We start from the raw sequence: 21,177 nt of genomic DNA, 5'->3' as shown, positions 1-21,177 counted from the left end.
GTTATCTCCCAGTAGACCATTCTGTAAATGTGCTGTAGCTCAACTCCTGCGGAGTTTATAATTGACTGCCAAACCAACTGCAGTTTTCCCCTTTGAACATCTTTGAATAAAAGATATTCGCAAGAATAAAACCCCTCATTTATTTATAGAATATTTACTTAAATTACACTAAATATAAGTTGAACATCCCTTATCCAAAATTCTAGAATCTGAAAAATACTCTATAATTATCCACATAGGTGGCTGAGATAGTGGCTCTTTTGCTTTCTGATGGTTCAATGTACATAAAGTTTATTTCAGGTATAAAATTATTTAAAATGTATGAAATTTCTTCTTGCTACTGTATACGGTTTATATAAAACCTAAATGAATTTTGTGTTTAGACTTGGGTCCCTTCTCCCAAGATATCTAGCATGTACTTATATGCAAATACATGTATTCCAAAATTTTGGTCCCAGGTATTTTGGATAAGAGTTACTCCACCTGTGTTGTTTCTTCCTCTCTGTTTTCTATATGCTGTGTCCACATGAGTTTTCTGACAACACATTCGTGCCACCTTGTGGTAGAATTTGGTTATTGGTATTTTTGTAGTAAAAAGATTTTTTTTTTTATATGAAACGTATGCTGTTCTTTGTTTGGCCACAAATTTTATTTCAGATGTGGTGCCATCTTAGTATATAATGCAAAGTATTTAATTCATCACGAACCTCTTTTGTTAGTTTTCTGGGCGAGTTATCAATTACCAGTCCACATCAAATTTCATCCAGTTGCATTCAATGGGTACAAATGTGGTATTAAGTCTCTGCTACAATAGGGAAAAAAATCCAGTTTCCACATCCCAAATAACTGAGAGAAACCGATCTACCGTATCAAATTGTTGTAATTCTATGTCCGTCTTTGCTTTTCTGGCATTGAGTACTTAATGTCTGTGTGATAGTGGAAGAGATAAGAAATACGCCTTCCTTTTACTAATGTTTATTCTGTTCTTATTGGATTTTGTTTGTTTTTCAAACAGAAAACCAAACACATTCCTTATAGTTGAGTATTTTTAGCTGCATATGTAAGGAAAAAATAAAATTTTAAGAAAGTAAATGTGAGATATAATTTCCCAAATAAGCTGTACTTTTAATATGGTGGTCTGTTCTTCTGTTTGAGTTCCTGATTTTGAGGGGCCCTATTGGTGGCTGCTTTACAGGAAAGGTTGACATTTATGTGGAAATATCATTTTGAAAAGACATTAGGACAGTAGCACTCTTTATGGCCTGAGCAAAAACACTTTTCCCCAAATAATTGAGTAGGTCTCTTTGAAGCATTAAACTATAACAGTGGTTCTCAACCTTCCTAATGCCGTGACCCCTTAATACAGTTCCTCATGTTGTGGTGACCCCCAACCATAACATTATTTTCATTGCTACTTCATAACTGTCATTTTGCTCCGGTTATGAATCGTCATGTAAATATCTGATATGCAAGTTGTATTTTCATTCACTGGACCAATTTTGGTACAAATACCCAATGGGCCCAAATTTGAATACTGGTGGGGTTTGGGGGGAGATTGATTTTGTCATTTGGGAGTTGTAGTTGCTAGGATTTAAAGTTCACCTACAATCAAAGATCATTCTGAATTCCACCAACGATTGAATTGAACCAAACTTGGCACACAGAACTTCAATGACCAACAGAAAAATACTGGAAGGGTTTGGTGGGCATTGACCTTGAGTTTGGGAGTTGTAGTTCGCCTACATCCAGAGAGCACTGTGGGCTCAAACAATGATGGATCTGGACCAAACTTTGCACGGATACTCAATATGCCCAAATGTGAACACTGATGGGGTTTGGGAAAAATAGACTTTGACATTTGGGAGTTGTAGATACTGGGATTTATAGTTCACCTACAATCAAGGAGCATTCTAAACCCCACCAATGATAGAATGGGTACAAACTTCACACACAAAACCCCCATGATCAACAGAAAATACGGTGTTTTCTTATGGTCTTTGGCGACCCCTCTGACACCCCTTCACGACCCCCTCAGGGGTCCCGACCCCCAGGTTGAGAAACACTGAACTATAAGATCCTGATGTATATGAGGCAAAAAAGTTTGTTCACTAATATGCCTAGCAATTACTTTTCTCCAAACATTAGACCGGCTGCAATTTAATACTCAGGTGCCCCCAATAAGAATACGAAGTATCAGAACTAACTTATTTCCTGTTTCTGAGATTTTCTCCCTAATCTGATGACATTAAATAAAAAAAGGCTCATAAAGCAGCAGATTGTATTTAAAACCGCTCAGTTAGGCAGGAATTGACCTTTCCGCTGACAGTAGTTTATTAGCCGAGGAAAGGAAGAAATGGGACTTACTCTGGAGATTTGCTGCTCTAAATGAAATAGTGGAACATGATGGAAGGCCATAAGGAAAAAGACTCTAGCAGGAAAAAACTATTAAAAACTCCTTGCCATCTAGTTGGTCTCCAAGAGCTATACTTCCTGAATCAGAATTCCCTTTGTGACCCAGGGAAGATTTAAGAAGCTGTGAATGAGCTTTTCCCATTCTGTTGATAATCAGAAGGGTGGCACAGAAGGCTGTGTGATGTGATATGTGTGTCTGAGGTGGAATAGTCAAAAGAAAACTGATTACAAAAATCAAGCATGGGTTTCTCAGAAAGCAATTATTGTACCCATCTTCAAAATGGTTAGAAAAAAGGACTGAAGCAGCCAGTCAGCTTGACGTCAGTACTGTATCAGGAAGAATTCTGAAACACAGCAAACATTCTGTGGATATTCAGAAAAAAATGCTGTGATCACTAAGAGCCACCCAATATTTCTCAAAACCCAATTATGCAAGTCTAAATTTCTTTTATTTCTCAAGGTGACAAGTTTGATAGTTTGGGGAAATGATAGAGGGACAGTATATTCTTGATTTCAATTAAGATCTTGAGACCTGTGATATTCTTAAATGAAAATGGGTTAATACAGTGCTGTTGCTAGCTGGAATTATAACTGATTGTTGGAACAAACTCAAAAATGAATTCATTAATGGTTGATTTTTCTTCTGGAGACAGGTTCCTAGTAGGATGGCACAGGGTTCTGTCCTGGGCCCCCACTGTTCCACATCTTAATATATAAAAAGCTTCTTTGTGTCGTTAGTAGGCTAAAAACAAACTATGGGGCCAACAGACATCAAATTTGGCCTCCAAACGTCTCATACTGCAAGGTATGACCAACAATTTAAAAAAACAAACCCAAAACCGAGAAAATAGCTTTAAAATTCTTAAAAAATAAAAAATACCTTACCACGCATGCGCAAAACCTATTCCCGCCCCCTCCTGTGCAAGAGGGGGGAAATGAACAGCCATCTGTAGCAAAGCAGCTGGCCGCCCCTGCTTCGGGAGCCAAGTTGAGAAGCCAGAACAGCTCGGCAAAGCTGCACTGAAAAGCAGCCTTTAGAGCCTCCTCAGAGAGAGGGGGGAAGGGGGGGGAGGGACAGAAGAAGCAAGCAAGCCTTTTCCATCTGTCAGGCAAGGAAGGCGAGAGGGGAAGGGAGGGAGGGAGGAGGAGCCACGCCAGGAGGAGGCTGCACAGGCCTCGAAAGAGACACAGGGTTCAGTAACAAATCCCATACTCCAGGCCTGGACCTACTTGGGTCCTCCAGTCATTTTGGACTTTTACTCCTATAATTCCTATCAGCCATGCTGTTCTGGCTGTTAGGAATTGTGGAAACTGAAGTCCAAAATGACTGGAGGGCCCAAGTAGGCCCAGCCCTGCACACATATACAAACACATAAATTCCTTCTTGTTATTGGGTTCACAGACTCTTCAGTGCCTTTCCCAAGGTTATGAAGTGGTGGTGAGGCCTCTTTCCCTAAAGGCATATTCTGCTAATTGGAACTAAGAAGAACTGCTGCAAAGGGAAGTGTTTACCATTTTTTAAAATTTTTCTAAGTATATTTCTGAAGATTTTGTGTGGCCCAGAGACATTTAGGGAAATAAAGAGGTGCAATTACGTAGAAATTAAAGCATCAGTCAGCTATTTTGTGATTAATTTTTATTTACTTATAAAGAACATACCACATTCTCCACTTAAAGAGTAGTTTACAAATAAGATACCCTGGTAGTTTTCTAGTCAAGCAGCTCAAAAGAATTACTGGCAATCATTGATAAAATGCATATAATTAAAACATCAAAATGCATCACTAGAAGAAAGAAAAGCATTCAGCTTGATTAAAAGCCCCTTTCACAGCAAAACAGCATACTTTCCCTGTATAGGGACTAAATCTGTTCACATCTAGCATTACAGATTTACCCTTTGCCGATCAGTCTATGGGCAGATTTAAATTGCAGTCCTATGTGCAATTAGTTATCTCTGAGTAAGCTATGTTAAACAAGTAGAACTTCCAACCAAACCTACGCAGAAATTCTGGTCATGGGATGTGGGGTATTATAGTCAGCAAGTAGTTTTTTGATGCTTCTCTTCAGCCTCCTTATTCTGAGGCAGCGTTGCATTTTGTTGTACATCAATTGGATCAAGAGAATAAAAGCAAGTGACTTCTTTTTCTGACCTGCAAGTTAAACATTGCATAGTACTTTGAGGTGAAATTAGCCAGCTCCTCTGATACTTTTTAAACAAGTGATCAAGGGATTATTTTGTTTCCTTATACAGATCATACTTATATATAAGGGTACTTGTGAAAAAGTAGAGTTGTTGTTGAACACAGCTGAATTTTTGCTGCTTGGAATTTACCATTAGAGGGCTGAGAAGGAGGAACTGCCAGGAATCGCCTTGTCAGAAATGAAGAAAGTTGAATTGTGAGGGGAAATAAAACCTATCAGCATGTTACGTAGAACAGATGTCCCTGTGGATATTGTTGGAAAGTGGTCCCCAGAAGCCCTAGCCAGCAAAGTCAATAGCGAAGAGTGCTAAGAGTTACAACCCAACTGTAAATGAACAGCTATATAACCCCCCCCCCCACACACACACACACACACACAAAAGTAAAGCTACCCACGCAATTAAATTTTTGTGGTTTTTAATGTCAAAATAGAATGCACTATTTTATTCTACGTATATATTCATAATCCCTTATGTGGAAAAATAAGTCAGAAAAACATTTCCAATAAAAATCCAGTTCAGAAATTAGAGTCTATATCAGGCATCCTCAACCTCCAGCACTCCACCTGTTTGGGCCTCCAACCCCCAGAACTCCTGACCATTGAACAAGCTGGCTAGGGCTTTTGGAAGTTTGTTTAGACCAAGTTAATGGCCTTTTAGGCTTTTTCCATGTGAATAGGAGTTCATGTTTTGAATAATAATTATATGTCAGAATTTTATAGAAGCTTGGGTATAGCATGGACAAAAAATGGTTGGAAGCCACTTTAGATAGATGGATAGATAGGCCAACCAATGTGCCCCTATACTGATATTCTTCTACGGTCATCAGGTACCAAAATAAATGGGTTTATTTGAGACAAAATTGCTCAATTTGACATAGATTTGCTGGGATGAACAGTGTTTTCAGCTCTGCCTCAGATGACAGCTTGTCTTGGGTTGGATTTGCTCCTGAACATCTAGAAACTATAATTTTAAGTGACAAAATGAAATCACCTAGAGTTATAAATGGTAAAGTAACTCAGGGTTACAGACTTTTTAATTGCTCTACATACATATATGCTATGCATTCATGATTCATCATTGCTACATTATTGCTCCCCAAACCCATCTTAACCTGAGGGACAGGAGTCTGTGGCACAGGCAAAGACCAACCTCCTCTAATCCCCAAACTACAACATATGAGTAGTTTCTAACGATTGATTCCTTAGGTCATTCTTAACTACATTTACATAATTACATATATGTAATATAGGAAACTATACAAGCACAGCTAAGGCTCTTGAGGTCCTTGTCCTTTTTTGTGACAAGAAAAACTGATCCAACACCCTGGAGTTCAAATCCCAGTTGCCATCGCAAAGCATGATTTTTGTGGATTCCTTCTCCAGCTGTATTTTCCCAGATCTTTTCAACTGTTACACTGGATGCACATGTGAGCTGAGGCAGGACCTGCTCAGATGCTGCTCCGCCAATCATCTTTCACTTGGATTCCTTGAATATACAAAGACTGCCTGAAAATGGCTGCACTTTTATGGAAGAAAACTTAGATCCTGGGAATGCTGAATTGAGCATCTCTGATGCACAGCCTTGGATATAATGCATGGCACAAGAATTTGCCAATTAAGCTTGCTTCTTTTCTTTAACTTCAACAGTAAGGATTTCTCCTTCTCCAGGTATGGTGGAAGGTCCCATGGTAATGATAAGGGACTGGTCAGTGATTCCTCTCAACAAAGTTGGTTTAGGAGGAGGAGGGGGAGGGGGAGGAGGAGGTTGTGGTGGTGGTTGGCAACTGGCAACTGGCTCTTCCTTCTGGGCAACTGGCTTAGGTTGTGTTTGAGGTTCTTGGCCCTGTGGAACTGGGGGTGGCTTTTCTTCTGTTGGTTTGGTTTGAAGCTGTACTTTCATCTTTCCTTTTTTCCCCTTTTCTGCCTTTTCTTTTTCTGCCTTTTCTTTTTCTTCTTTTTCTCTCCTTTCTTGTTCTTCCTTTGCTTGTCTTTCTTGTTCTTGTCTTTCTTTTTCGTCCTGAAACAAAAACAGTCAAATATTAACTTCTCTTTTCCTTTCATTTTTCTGCCTTTTCTTTTTCTTCCTTTTCCTTCCTTTCTTGTTCTTGCTTTTCCTTTTCATCCTGAAACAAAAAAACAGTTAAGCATTGTTAAATTAAAAAAATGCATGAAGGGAATAGAAGAAGACCACATAGTTCTCATAGAGAAAATGGTGAGGACAATCTTGGAAGAACAGCTCTCATTTCATATAATCATAGAGTTGGAAGAGACCACAAGGGCCATATAGTCTAACACCCTGCCATGCAGGAAAAGCACAATCAAAGCATCCCTGACAGATTGCCATCCAGACTCTGTTTAAAAGCTTCCAATGAAGGAAGGATTTGTTTTTTCTGATAGAAGAAAAGGCCACAAAGCGAAGGAGAAAGGTTTGGATTGAAATGGCTTTTAGCCATATTGGCTTCGGGATGCTGTGAGTTATAATCCACACTGTACCTTTTCCAAACTCTGCATCTGTAAGAACCATTTCAAAACCTAGATTATTCATTGTTAGCTGTTCTTAGCTGATACCATCTCGAGATGTTCATCTTCCTTGTGTCGTCCAAAGTTCACCCTTCCCATTGCGTACCTGTTCTCTTTTGAGCTTGAGAACTGCAGCCATGCCACCTCCTTTTCCGCCAAGCAAGGCTTGGAACATTTTGGGTGGTTCTAATTTCTGAGTCAGCAGGGAAAATCCTTTTGCAGTTGGGGCAGGTCCTGGAGGAGGCTTGCCTGTCTTCTTCATGAGTGCTCTTGATCATAGAAAGAGAGAGGAGGGGAAAAAGAAAGAAGTGAAATAGGGTTTAAACTCCCAGTACAGCAATGCTTCTCGGTAATTCTTCCAGCTTCCGTTAATCTTTCTGATATTTGCGTCCCAACCAGTCAGTGAAGTATACACCTTTTCTATTGACTCCCCCCCTCCCAAGACTCAGGCCTTGTGCTATATCTGACCTTTAGTCTCTGTTTCCATTATTTTTCTTTCATTTATTACATTGCGTCTTCCATTTCCTCCAAGGAGACCATGGTAGTGAATGGCCTCCTTTCCACACTGATTAAAGTTTCATTGGGAACAAAGTTATTCTACTTTTACTGTTAACCTGTTCTTTTTATCCTGAATTAACAACAGTTTTAGTACACATGTGCACATGTACACATACACATGGACTCTATTCTTTCAGTTTTAAGCTACAACTATTTTATTTCATAGTGTATAAGCCCCTGGTGGCTTAATGGGTTAAACCCTTGTGCCAGCAAGACTGCTGACCAAAAGGTTGGCGGTTCGAATTCGAGGAGCGGGCTGAGCTCCTGTCTGTCAGTTCCAGCTTCTCATGTGGGGACATGAGAGAAGCCTCTCACAAGACGGTAAATCATCTGGGCATTCCCTGGGCAGCATTCTTGCAGTCGGCCAATTCTCTTATACCAGAAGCAACTTGTGATTTCTCAAGTTGCTCCTGACATGAAAAAACCCCAATATTTTTAAATTTAGAAAATGGCAATGATTCCTTTGAGAAACTAATGAATGCTTAATATAGCCTGTTAAAACCACTACAGGAATAAAGTGGAGAAACTGAATTTGTATGTTGGTTGCCTTGAAGAGTAGGACTCATTCATAAGTGGATGGCAGGTTCTGGGAGCATAATTATGGATTTTGGCATGACCTTATGTTGAGGGTCATTCTGCGGAGCGGGGAAAGCACCAATGCGGCCTTAGATGACCAGCCACACCAATCAAGAAGATCAACATCTGGCCAGGAAACAGATGGAGCCAGGATGGAAGACGTCTATCATTAATTTACAACGTTGGGACTACATCAACAGAATATTCCTATAAAAGACTCAATCTAATAATGCTCAAAGTGTGACAGACAGAACTTGTTCACCCGCTATGCTCTGCTCCATAGGTAGGAGAAAGATAGTGTACCATGGAGTGGCAAATTTGCAAGGGAGCAGTCTGGTCACTTTGGCCTTCTTTCTCAAGGGAAGAGGAAGAAGTGTGCTTTGGAGTCTTAGATTTTGTGCAGGGAGTCAGGTTCTGCTATATGGAAAACAGAGATCTGGTCCTTGGCATTGTTCTTAGGGAAGAAATTTTGGCATTTTGAAGTTATGGCGTTATGGAAGTTATGGAACTATGCATTGGCAGGCCGCAGGAAAGCAGGGTCTGGCCTAACAGGTGCTTCACCAAGGAGGGAGAAAATGATATGGTAATATTTGAATGCCTGAGGATGAATACGTGTACATGTGGCATGAATGTCGAGTGAAAATGTAATTCCCCTTTGTTTGTTTGTTAGCCATGTAATTGTAAATCCAATGTAGTTGCATAGAATCTATATGTCTGTATGTCCAATGTCATTCTTTGTCTAAATGTTTTTTTGTAATCTGTTATACCTTCCCACACTGGAAATTGCAATAAAAAGAACCTATGCATTAAAGTTATTGAAAAGTCATTCATGATTGCATTAATAAGCCACAAGAAAAAGACACACTTTCCCTTCTTCCGCAAGAGCTTCTCAGAATCAGGGTAGTGCACCAAGATTTCATTCAGTGTCTTCTTGTCGAGAATAAACAGATTGGCAAATCCGTGGGCTACGACATTTGCTGTCCGCCGATTTCCTCCACTTGCTGCTAATAAGCTGAAATGGCAAAGAAACAGGTATTCCTCTCAGTTTCTGAGTCTAGAGAAGTTTTCTCTGTTACTTAGAATTATTCTTATAGTTTGATAGCTTGCTAATCTTTATTTTTAAGTTAAGCCTACAAATTCCTGGCCTGTTCTCTGTAGATGAGAACACTTGCACTCCAAAATCTCTCTAATGTAATTTTAAATATTTGAATAATCTATATTCCCCTTCTTGTATTTTTGTCTATTTCACTTTTCTCTGACTGTGCTCATATGGTCTACTTGATTTGTCAGTATTCATCTTGAATGATGGTGCCTAGACCTCAACATGGTATTTTGCTAGTGCCATCATTTGAGCATTTTTAGATCTAGATTTAGCATTGTTTTAGCACTGCTCATTAGGCCTGGGTAACAACGCAAAAATTTGTTTCTAAAATTGATTTGTAATTGGGGTGTTTTTTTGTTTCGATATTTAAAATAATTACAAAATTTTCCAAAAAAAAAGTTCGGTATTTACGAAATTTCGTAAATATTTACAAAACATTTTGTAAAGATGGCGCCCTTTTTTTTCCAATATTTTTTAAATATTTTTTAAATTTAATTATTAATTTAGTAAAATAGGGAGGAGAAATTATTATTGAGGGAAGGCAGGCACTCACTCTGGCGGGCCCTCTCGCTCGCTGCTCGCTCGCCGCTCGCCCTCTCGCTCGCCCTCTCGCCCTCTCGCTAGGATGGGTTCCTTCCAGGAGGGGCTCTTTTTCCCAGGCTGCCAAACTACAACTCCCAGGATGCTACAGCATTGAGCCAATGAAAGAAAGAGAAGGAGACCTCCCTCTTGCCCTCTCGCTCGCCGCTCGCCCTCGCCCTCTCACTCGCCCTCTCGCTCGCCGCTCGCCCTCGCCCTCTCGCTCGCCGCTCGCCCTCGCCCTCTCACTCGCCCTGTCGCTCGCCGCTCGCCCTCTCGCTCGCCCTCTCTCTCGCCCTCGCCCTCTCGCTCGCCGCTCGCCCTCTCACTCGCCCTCTCGCTCGCCGCTCGCCGCTCGCCCTCGCCCTCTTGCTCGCCGCTCGCCCTCTCACTCACCCTCTCGCTTGCCGCTCGCCCTCGCCCTCTCGCTCGCCGCTCGCCCTCTCGCTCGCCCTCTCGCTTGCTCAGCCGGCGCCGAGAGAGGAGAGCTCCCAGCAAGCCAGGCGGCCATCTTACGTATTTCCGAAATGGACGGAAATACAAAATTTTTTGGCGCCTGCCGTTTCGATATTTAAAAACACTTCCAGGTTTAAAAATAAGTTTTGTAATCGTTTCGTAATTCAAAAATTAACGAATTTTTTTAACGAATTACGAATTAACGAAACGAATTGACCAGCCCTACTGCTCATTGCTTTGAATGTTACAAAAAAGCAGCATACAAATAAATATGATAATGATGACAATAACACTATGTAACAAAATTTGAAAAAAAATACGTTTTTTATTTGAAAGTGTTATTTCCTGTTTAATTGTGTGGTATTTACTCTGAAAATAGTTGTCATACTCCAGAAACTTCATTTTTGTAGCTGCCACAAACTATGTTGAATTGGTTGAGTCTCTATGAGATATTCATTTTAAAAACTATAGCAAAGCGGATAATAGAAGAGAGATCCCGAGAGAAAAGTGGTTCACATATAATCAATTAATAAAAAGAAAAGGGCAAGACATAACATTAAAATCTCAAGAGAAATTAAAACAAATGGACCCGACAATTTCCTGGTTACATTATTTTCAAATTAAAGAAAATTTCGAAAGAGACAAAAAAGTAGGTTTCGAAAAAGAAACCTTCTGGGACAAAATAATTAAAAAAACAAAAAAATAATTAGAAAAATATACCAGCAGCTGCTGAGATGGTCAACGGAAGGGGAATTGGTGAAAGAAACTATGATAAAACGGGCCAAAGATATAGGTTGCTCCATCAATTTTTCAGAATGGGAAGGGATATGGTTAAGGAAACTAAAGTACACATACTCCATCGAGCTCAAAGAAAACTGGTTAAAACTCTTTCACAGGTGGTATTTAACACCAGTACAGATATCCAAATTCAACAAAGGTAGAATAGGAGGGAAATGCGGCAAACATAGAGGAGACTTCATCCACATGTGGTGGAAGTGTAAAATTGTCAAAACCTTTTGGCATCAGATTTACAAAAAAAAAATAAAAATAGAACTAATTCTTCAAATCAAATTTGACTTTAAACCGGAGTACTTTTTATTGGGCATTACAGATTTTGACATGGACAACAATACGAATAAGATTATTATTTTTTTAGTCACAGCAGCGAGAATTAAATTAGCACAGTTTTGGAAAGCTAAAGAAACACCCACTTCAGAACAGTGGATTTTAAAAACATTAGACATTATGAATATGGACTTATTTACACAGAGTATGTCACATAATAAAACCAAAATAAAAGAAACGAATTGGGACAAACTCCTAAATTTTCTTGAAAAAGAGAATAAGGAAATAAACATTCTTAGGATGAAATTAGAGTGAAAAAGTAAATCTTTAAAGGACCGACGACCTGAAGATAAGAAGAATGGATACACTCACAGTCGAGAAACATAAAGTGAATTGCTCAAGCCTGGGAGACTTAGAAGTATGTTATTCCATCTGAGACCAGCCTTTTGGTCAATGTGTGTATCCCCCTGCCCCCCCTTTTTTTTCCTTTTCTCCTCCTGGAGTTTTAGGTTCGTGTGTTTCTTAAGAGTTCTCATTTCTTGCTTTCTACTCCGCTCCACATTGTTCCCTCACTTTCAATGTAATCAGATACTTTTAATTTTATAACACCTAATGCCGTTCTTTCATGCTCCACTCTTGTGAGCATCTTATTGTAAATAAAAACAATTGGAAAAAAACAATAGCAAAATGTGCTGCAAGATGTCCTGCAAAAACTAAGTTTTTGCAGTTTAATAAACTTTTCCATATTTTTATGACATAACCAATTAGGAAATGGCATTTATAACCCGGGAACAAAAATTGTGTTACATAGCGTAATAAATTTAGCAACCTTTTATGAAGTCAAGCACTACATTCCTTGGAAAGTGAGTAGAGCAAACATTATATATAAGCAGGGATTTCCCATTTCTTCTCCACCCCCCCCCCCCACCCCACACACATTTTGTTTTCACTTTTCTATTCTTCTCTCCATTCTCCCCAATCTCATCCCATTGTTTCTTTATTTTTGCAGACTACTTTCATCCTGGATAGTGTGTATGGAATGTGGCTGGGAGATCAAAACATGTGTAATAAACAAGGAACAAAACCACCACAATGTCATCGTTGTTTCTGCTTCCTAGCTTTCATGCTATATCACTCTAATCCACATTCCAGTTAAATAGAGATATTTTTCTTCCTTCCTTCCTTCCTTCCTTCCTTCCTTCAACCTGTTCCCTCCTAAGTCAGCCAGTCCGCCTGCGTGTCTCTTTCCTTGAAGAAGGAAAACATCAAAAGTCTTGTACAATACCCCTTGAATGGTAGCACTGGAAGCATTCTTTGTGGAAACACCCATGGTTTCATTTTACCAACAAGGCATTTCTTTAACTTCAGGGCAAAATCAAATAGTAGGAAAATGTTTGTGAAAGCTTAAGTCACAGTCTCAGGTCTCTGGACTTAGGGAGAGATTATGAAGCTCTGTCACATTCTTAGTGGCAAGGGGACTGATCAAACATTTAACACCATGTGTAAGTAAGAATTATTTGCAATGGGGTTACATTATGTGAAAGAATGGTGTGGAGATAAGATACAGAGAGGAGTGATGTGTTCATGCAGCTGTCCCCACTTGTGCATGTTTATGTGATTGCCATGAAGCACCAAAGAGTCATTGATCTGCTACAAGTTTTGGTCTGAACTAGTTTGGGAAAAGGTTCAGTACCTTAGATAGCTTCTTCAATGTTCAAACTCAATGTTGGAATTGATATGTTACTTCAGTATCCTGGAAGCTATCGTTTAGCATCTATATTGCTTAGTCGGGTCTGTACATTCTAGCAAGGTAGTTTAGAATCATGTTGTTGTTCATTCATTCAGTCGTCTCCGACTCTTCGTGACCTCATGGACCAGCCCACGCCAGAGCTCCCTGTCGGCCGTTACCACCCCCAGCTCCCTCAAGGTCAGTCCAGTCACTTCAAGGATGCCATCCATCCATCTTGCCCTTGGTCGGCCCCTCTTCCTTTTGCCTTCCACTTTCCCCAGCATAATTGTCTTCTCTAGGCTTTCCTGTCTCCTCATGATGTGGCCAAAGTACTTCAACTTTGTCTCTAGTATCTTTCCCTCCAGTGAGCAGTCGGGATTTATTTCCTGGAGGATGGACTGGTTGGATCTTCTCGCAGTCCAAGGCACTCTCAGCACTTTCCTCCAACACCACAGCTCAAAAGCATCGATCTTCCTTCGCTCAGCCTTCCCTAAGGTCCAGCTCTCACATCCGTAGGTGACTACAGGGAATACCATGGCTTTGACTAAGCGGATCTTTGTTGTCAGTCTGATGTCTCTACTCTTCACTATTTTATCGAGACTGGACATTGCTCTCCTCCCAAGAAGTAAGCGTCTTCTGATTTCCTGGCTACAGTCTGCATCTGCAGTAATCTTTGCCCCTAGAAATACAAAGTCTGTCACGGCCTCCACGGTTTCTCCTTCTATTTTCCAGTTGTCAATCATTCTTGTTGCCATAATCTTGGTTTTTTTGACGTTTAGCTACAACCCGGCTTTTGCGCTTTCTACTTTCACCTTGATTAGAAGGCTCCTCAGCTCCTCCTCGCTTTCGGCCATCAGGGTGGTGTCATCTGCATATCTGAGGTTGTTAATGTTTCTTCCAGCAATTTTCACCCCAGCCTTGCATTCATCAAGCCCAACACATCGCATGATGTGTTCTGCATACAAGTTAAAAAGGTTGGGTGAGAGTATGCAGCCTTGCCGTACGCCTTTCCCAATCTTGAACCAGTCTGTTGTTCCGTGGTCAGTTCTGACTGTTGCTACTTGGTCCTTGTACAGATTCCTCAGGAGAGAGACAAGGTGGCTTGGGATGCCCATCCCACTAAGAACTTGCCACAATTTATTATGATCCACACAGTCAAAGGCTTTAGAATAGTCAATGAAGCAGAAGTAGATGTTTTTCTGAAACTCCCTGCCTTTCTCCATTATCCAGCGGATATTGGCAATCTGGTCTCTCGTTCCTCTGCCTTTTCTGAACCCAGCTTGAACATCTGGCAACTCTCGCTCCATGTATTGCTGGATTCTTCCTTGAAGGATCTTGAGCATTACCTTACTGGCATGAGAAATAAGGGCCACTGTACGGAAGTTTGAGCAGTCTTTCACATTTCCCTTTTTTGGTATGGGGATATAAGTTGATTTTTTCCAGTCTGATGGCCATTCTTGTGTTTTCCATATTTGCTGGCAAATGGCATGCATCACCTTGACAGCATCATCTTTTAAGATTTTAAACAGTTCAGCTGGGATCCCGTCGTCTCCTGCTGCCTTGTTGTTAGCAATGCTTCTTAAGGCCCATTCAACCTCACTCCTCAGGATGTCTGGTTCTAATTCATTCACCACACCGTCAAAACTATCCTCAATATTATTATCCTTCCTATACAGATCTTCTGTATAGTCTCACCACCTTCTCTTGATCTCTTCAGCTTCTGTTAGGTCCCTGCCATCTTTGTTTCTTATCATACCAATTTTTGCTTGAAATTTACCTCCAATGTTTCTAATTTTCTGGAAGAGGTCTCTTGTCCTTCCTATTCTGTTGTCTTCTTCCACTTCCATGCATTGCTTATTTAAAAATAGTTCCTTATCTCTTCTGGCTAACCTCTGGAATTGCGCATTTAACTGGGCATATCTCCCCTTATCCCTGTTTCCTTTTGCTTTCCTCCTTTCTTGTGCTACTTCCAGTGTCTCAGCAGACAACCATTTTGCCTTCTTGTTTTTCTTTTTCTTTGGGACGTACTTTGTTGCCGCCTCCTGAACAATGTCGCGGACTTCTGTCCATAGTTCTTCTGGGACTCTGTTTACTAAATCTAGTCCTTCAAATCTGTTCTTCACTTCCACTGTATATTCGCTAGGAATGTTAGTGAGATCATATCTAACTGGTCTGTGTATTTTCCCTGATCTCTTTAGTTTTATTCTAAATTGAGCAATAAGAAGTTCGTGATCTGAGCTACAGTCAGCCCCAGGTCTTGTTTTCACCGACTGGATGGATGTCCGCCACCTTTGGCTGCAAAGGATGTAGTCAATCTGATTTCGGTGTTGACCATCTGGTGAGGTCCATGTATAAAGCCGTCTTTTAGGTTGTTGGAAGAGAGTATTCGTTATACACAGCGAGTTTTCCTGGCAAAATTCTATCAGCCTGCGTCCCGCTTCATTTTGTTCTCCCAGACCATGCTTGCCTGTGATCCCTGTTGTCATTTGACTTCCCACCTTGGCATTCCAGTCTCCTGTAATGAAAATAATGTCTCTTTTTGGTGTATTATCCAGTAGGTCCTGCAGATCCTCATAGAACTGATCTACTTCTGCTTCTTCAGCAGCTGTGGTTGGGGCATATATTTGGATCACTGTAATGTTGAAAGGCTTTCCTTGCACTCGAATTGAGATCATTCTGTCATTTTTTGGGTTGTATCCAAGCACCGCTTTAGCAAATTTCTTATTAATTATGAAGGCTACTCCATTTCTTCGATGTTCCTCTTGTCCGCAGTAGTAGATCTGGTGGTCATCTGATGTGAAGTGGCCCATTCCAGTCCATTTCAGTTCGCTGACCCCCAGAATGTCTATCTTTAGTCTTGACATCTCACCAATAACAACATCCAATTTGCCCTGGCTCATAGATCTTACATTCCAGGTTCCTATGGTGTGTTGATCTTTAGAGCATCGGATTCGTCGTTCACCTCCAGTACCGTCGGCCGCTAGCCTTCCTTTTGGCTTTGAGCTAGCTGCGTCATCACATCTGGGGCTAGTTGAACTTATCCTCTGCTCCTCCCCAGTAGCATTTTGGCCATCTTCCGACCTGGGAGTCCCATCTTCCAATGGCATACCGACATATCTCTGGTTGTACTGGTCCATTTAGTTTTCTTGGCAAGGATACTGGAGTGGTTTGCCATTGCCTTCCCCAGGGATCACGCTTGATCTGACCTCTCTGCCACAACCGTCCCGTCTTGGGTGGCCCTTCACGGTTTCGCTCATGACATCATTGAGGTGCTCAAGCTCCAGCGCCCCGACAAGGCGGTGATCCTTTGCTGGAGGTTTAGAATCATAGAATCATAGAATAATAGAGTTGGAAGAGACCACATGGGTCATCTAGTCTAACCCCCTGCCATGCAAGAAAAGCACAATCAAAATATCCGTGACAGATTGCCATCTAGCCTCTGTTTAAATTCTTCCAAGGAAGGAGCTTCCACCACACTCTGAGGCAGAGAGTTCCACTGTTGAACAGCTCGTATGGTCAGGAAGTTCTTGCTAATGTTCACGTGTAATCTCCTTTCCTGTAATTTGAACCCATTGCTTCTAGTCCTAGTTTCCAGGGCAGCAGAAAACAAGTCTGATCTCTCTGCCTTATGACACTCTCACATATTTATATATGATTATCATGTCTCCTCACAAGTTTAGTAATCGTTTTTTCTCTGTTCCCTTTTCCCTTTTGAATGGGATTTTCCCCTGGGTTTTATAAGCATCACTGTGGAATAAACTGAAGCATTCTGTTTGTCAAAGGCTGGATCCCAGGCTCTTCCTGCTGAAACCTGCCAGAAGACAAAGTAGAGAAGGATCCAGGTGTTGTTTTACGGCATGTGATAAACTGGAGCACAGTTCCATTCCTGTTGCCATCCTGCTATTGTTAATCTCCTGCTGGCAAATTTAAGCTGCTTTTGGAAAACAGGTGAACAGCAATGTGCCAGGTTTAACTTTATCCTCTATTTGCAGCTCGCCCTATGGCAATGGAAATGTGCCAGTTGTATTTAACAAAATGCCAACAGCTCCTACTAGTCCATAAATAGGCAACTCACAAACACATGTTTTCAAGTTTCCCAAAGACAGAAGAACGGATCCACTAGCATATTCCACTGTCAGATGAGCATTGAAAGGAATGGGAAAAGCACAAGAAGAGCCCAGGAAAGTCAATGTCATTTGTAACATTCTTAAAAGGTTCTATATGTCCATTCATAGAAACATAGTGTAAATTTGAAATGAAATAGAATTCCTGTGTATTCATCATGAATTATCACTATCTCTGGCATGGTACATACACATACATCATAATGTTGTCCATGTTTATTCAGATGTAAACTCTACTATGACCAGTCAGGATTACTATGTAGTTAATATTTTTAGAATTGCATGTATAGTTATCTAAAATCAATAACTAAACCGTTGCTGAATTCAAGAATTGACTCCATTGAAGAACATTGTCTGTGGGGTGAATCCAGATGATGATGAAGCTCTTGTTAGCAGTGATTTAAATTGTGATGGCTTGTTAATAGGTACAATGTTCTCCATACAATCAGAGCAACCAATTAGCAGTATTTTTTTTACAGCTGTTCTAGATTTGTTCATCTGTAGGAAACCCTAATTTATCCAAAGCAATACAAGAATACCTGATCTCTCCAAATACAGCTCCTGCTCTCAAGGTGACCAGGACTTTGGTGCCATCAGGACCCCCAAGTACTTGAACCTCACCTTGTTTAATGATGTACATTTCTCGACCAATTTCACCCTAGATGCACACACACAGAGAAGAAAGTATTGGAGGTTCATTGTAGATTGATGATGATGAGTGTTATCCTAAATAGAAAGTGTAAAGGCTTTCCCCACCACAACTTAAGGAATTTCCTCAAATTCAGCCCCCCCCCCCCTTAGGACAGTTTGATGAAGCAGGATTTTGCATCATGTTGTAAGATGGCCATGACCATAGTAAGATGACTTCTTTTTTCATTATGATTACATCACAAGAAAACCAGGGATGGCCAACATAGGGGCTGTTCCATTTTTATCCATTTACAGTCATGTACTTCAAACAGTCAAAGTACAAAGGAAACTGGTATGGAAGAAACCACACAACTTGCTATTCTGAAACTTCAAGTTGTTTCTGACTTATGGGGACTCAAGGCTATATTATGATACATAATTGGCAAAATTTGTTCCTAGGGATGGGGTGACATTGCCTTCTTCTGCATCTGTGAGAGTGCAATTTACCCAGGGCAATCCATCAAGTTTCCATTGCTGAATAGGACTTTGAACTCTGGTCTTCTCAAACCATTACACCACTCTAGTTCTCAAACTCAACACCTCAGTGTAAATTCTGTTGTTATGAGATATCATGAGATTCTTTCCGAGGAGCCTCAGGATAGCATAATGGGCATATTAACCTCACTTGACATTTCAGTGAGCTTTGTGGCTGTTTCCAAATCCAGCTGTCTTTATTCATGTATGATGCTAGACATGAATGTGTTCACTTGCATGTTTACACATATCAAGTCATTCTGGAGGTTACTTCACCAGCACCCTTTGTAGAAATGGATAGTGCTAGATAGATAATAATGAGGTTCCTTTGGGAATGGTGGTGAGGAATTTAGATTTGTTGAAGTGGTGTGGGGTCAACCACTTTTCCTCTTCCATCACTTGATATATATAATCCCTTATCTATGCAGCTTCTTTTAGGAAAATAAAACACTTTTAGGAGACATCTCCCACATCTTGTGTTGTTGGCTCTTACATAGTGAAGGAAAAAAACTGATGGAAAATATAGAATAAACAACTCTGTAGGAAATGCAGAAAGGCTTCAGATGGTATGTCCGTCAAGGTGCAAATATATTGTCCTACTGACTTATACAAGTACCCGAACAGCTAAAGATCTTTTTACCTGCTTGCTATACTTTGAACAGATTTGGAAGTTGATGTTTCCTTTAAACACTCAGCATTCAGTGATATTCAACAGTTTCTCTACCACCCTCTTCTCTGATCCATGCCAAACAATCTGCCTGGTTGTTTATTAAGGAAAGAAATGACACTCTGGGCAATACAAGACTCAGATTGGGAACTATGAAGAATTCTAATTGTCACAAAAACTAACCAGTTAGCTTTCAGCATAACTATTTTGCTCTTAAAAATGGAAATAATGGTTGGCTTCTAGACCTGACAGCAGGACCATCTCCTAAATCTGTACAACACAAGTTTATCTTATATGCAATATGGAACTGTATTTGGTTTTTTTGTACCAGATGAATTGGTTAGATTAAAAATATGTTGAAGGCTTTAGCTTCTATTCCACTTGGAAGAGAATAAAAGGTTTTAACTTTCACAGAGTTCTTTTTCATAGACCAAGTAAATTCTCTCTCAATAGATGTTACTTTTAGTATCCCTTTAACGCACCTTGCCTCTTGCATTCTTCAAGGCAAGCACAGTACCAACAACCCAAACAAATGAAACATTGCACATTCAAAAGTAAATCAGCATTTTAATTATTTTCCTAATGCATCATTTGCATAATTTCAAAGGGGGAATCAAGAATAATCAGCCAACCAAAGCATCTGCTGTTTCTTGCATATTTACCAGCTCATTTGCAAACTGATTAGCATCCAAATGAAGCCAATTATACCTGGACAAATAGGAATGGAATGTCTGTGGTTATGATATATCTATCCCAATCAAAGTAATCTAGTATGCTAAAAAAAGAAAGAAAAGGTAGCATAAAATGAAAGCCAGTATAGTACAATGGTTTAAGTGTTAACTATGACTCTGGAGACCAGCGTCTAATTCCCCGCCTTACCATGGAAACCCTTTGAGCTAACTTTGGCAAGCACATACTCTCAGTCCCAGAAAACTCCATGACTTGGTCACATTAGGATTGTCATAAGTCAGAAATGACTCGGAGGTGTATAAAAACAACAAACATAACATGGTAGCATAGTTCAGTGAGTGTTCTTTTTGTACACCTCCGAAACTTTGTTGGACAGCAATGGTGGGAATACTGGCTATTAAATCCAACTAGAGAACTGATTGATTTCTCTGGTATACACAGTAGACCTGCTTGTGCAGAGAATCTCAGATAAAGATAGTCAAGGTTAAAATTGCTTTTCAGCCCTTGAAATATGACATTAGAATTGTGCAAGCACTTCACAAGTCTGATTTATGTTCTTTAAGTAGCAGTCTCTGTGTAGTTATTATAAACAGGACTACTTTTCCTCATTACCTTACACTTTAAAGAATACTGTTTGGGGCCTTCCCGCCACTCTGCAATTCCTGTGAAAATTGTCCTCCTCAATTTGCTATTGAGTTTGGTAAGGATGTTCCATTTAGCACTATGGAAGTTTTGCTCTTGTGCCAAATATCAGAGAATGACAATTTATCAAGTGTAAGAGGTAAGATTTTAGATTATTGGATTGACATATCCATACCCACACCCCCACAACCAAGAGGTACTATTTAAACAGTTGATACTCCAACACAACACTGAACCAGTGAATTAATACAATCTATAGTTTGGCTCATACTCAGAAAACTGCTGACCTTGAACCAGTAGATATTAAAACAAGCATGAATGGTAATGCTAATTATTTATTGGCAGAGAACAGAGTATTTAATTTGTGCATCTCAGAAATTTCAGATGGTAAATCATAGTGCGAAAGAGTTCAGTCTCACATGTCCCTCTGTGTATATACTTAAGTACAATTTGGAGCCTGCAACATTTCACTTAAATAACAAAGCCTAATAATGTGTGCCAATAGATAACTCATATTTAAACACAACAGTTATTCATACTTCAATTACAAAAAAGTTGATCATATAAGTAATAAAATCCATATTTTCTGGACCAAGTTTGAAATCTGAGAGCACATTATTATGATTGCACAGAGCAGTGTAATTACTTTTTATGGTATGTAATTTACCCAAGATTAATTTTGTTCAGATTT

General features: G+C 40.0%; 1 protein-coding gene across 3 annotated transcripts in view; it reads right to left on the bottom strand.

The window, feature by feature from the left end:
- Positions 1 to 4,031: 4,031 nt before the first annotated feature.
- CNGB3 (cyclic nucleotide gated channel subunit beta 3) overlaps positions 4,032 to 21,177 on the bottom strand; it is a 77,760-nt gene continuing 60,614 nt past the window's right edge. For 2 of the 3 annotated variants that reach the window (XM_060775567.2, XM_060775568.2), the window contains exons 15-18: positions 17,863 to 17,981; positions 9,134 to 9,280; positions 7,241 to 7,403; positions 4,032 to 6,631 (exon numbers count right to left, since the gene is read on the bottom strand). In XM_060775567.2, coding sequence (XP_060631550.2) covers positions 6,230 to 6,631; positions 7,241 to 7,403; positions 9,134 to 9,280; positions 17,863 to 17,981 — 831 coding nt within the window. In that variant the 3' untranslated portion in view covers positions 4,032 to 6,229. Of the gene's footprint in view, positions 6,738 to 7,240; positions 7,404 to 9,133; positions 9,281 to 17,862; positions 17,982 to 21,177 lie in introns of all 3 variants that reach the window. The other variant, XM_060775569.2, reaches the window with a different exon arrangement.

The sequence above is a fragment of the Anolis sagrei genome, chromosome 4 (genome assembly GCF_037176765.1).
Source record: "Anolis sagrei isolate rAnoSag1 chromosome 4, rAnoSag1.mat, whole genome shotgun sequence".
In the NCBI taxonomy this organism is placed as follows: domain Eukaryota; kingdom Metazoa; phylum Chordata; class Lepidosauria; order Squamata; family Dactyloidae; genus Anolis; species Anolis sagrei.
This window is presented reverse-complemented; position numbering and strand designations above follow the sequence as displayed.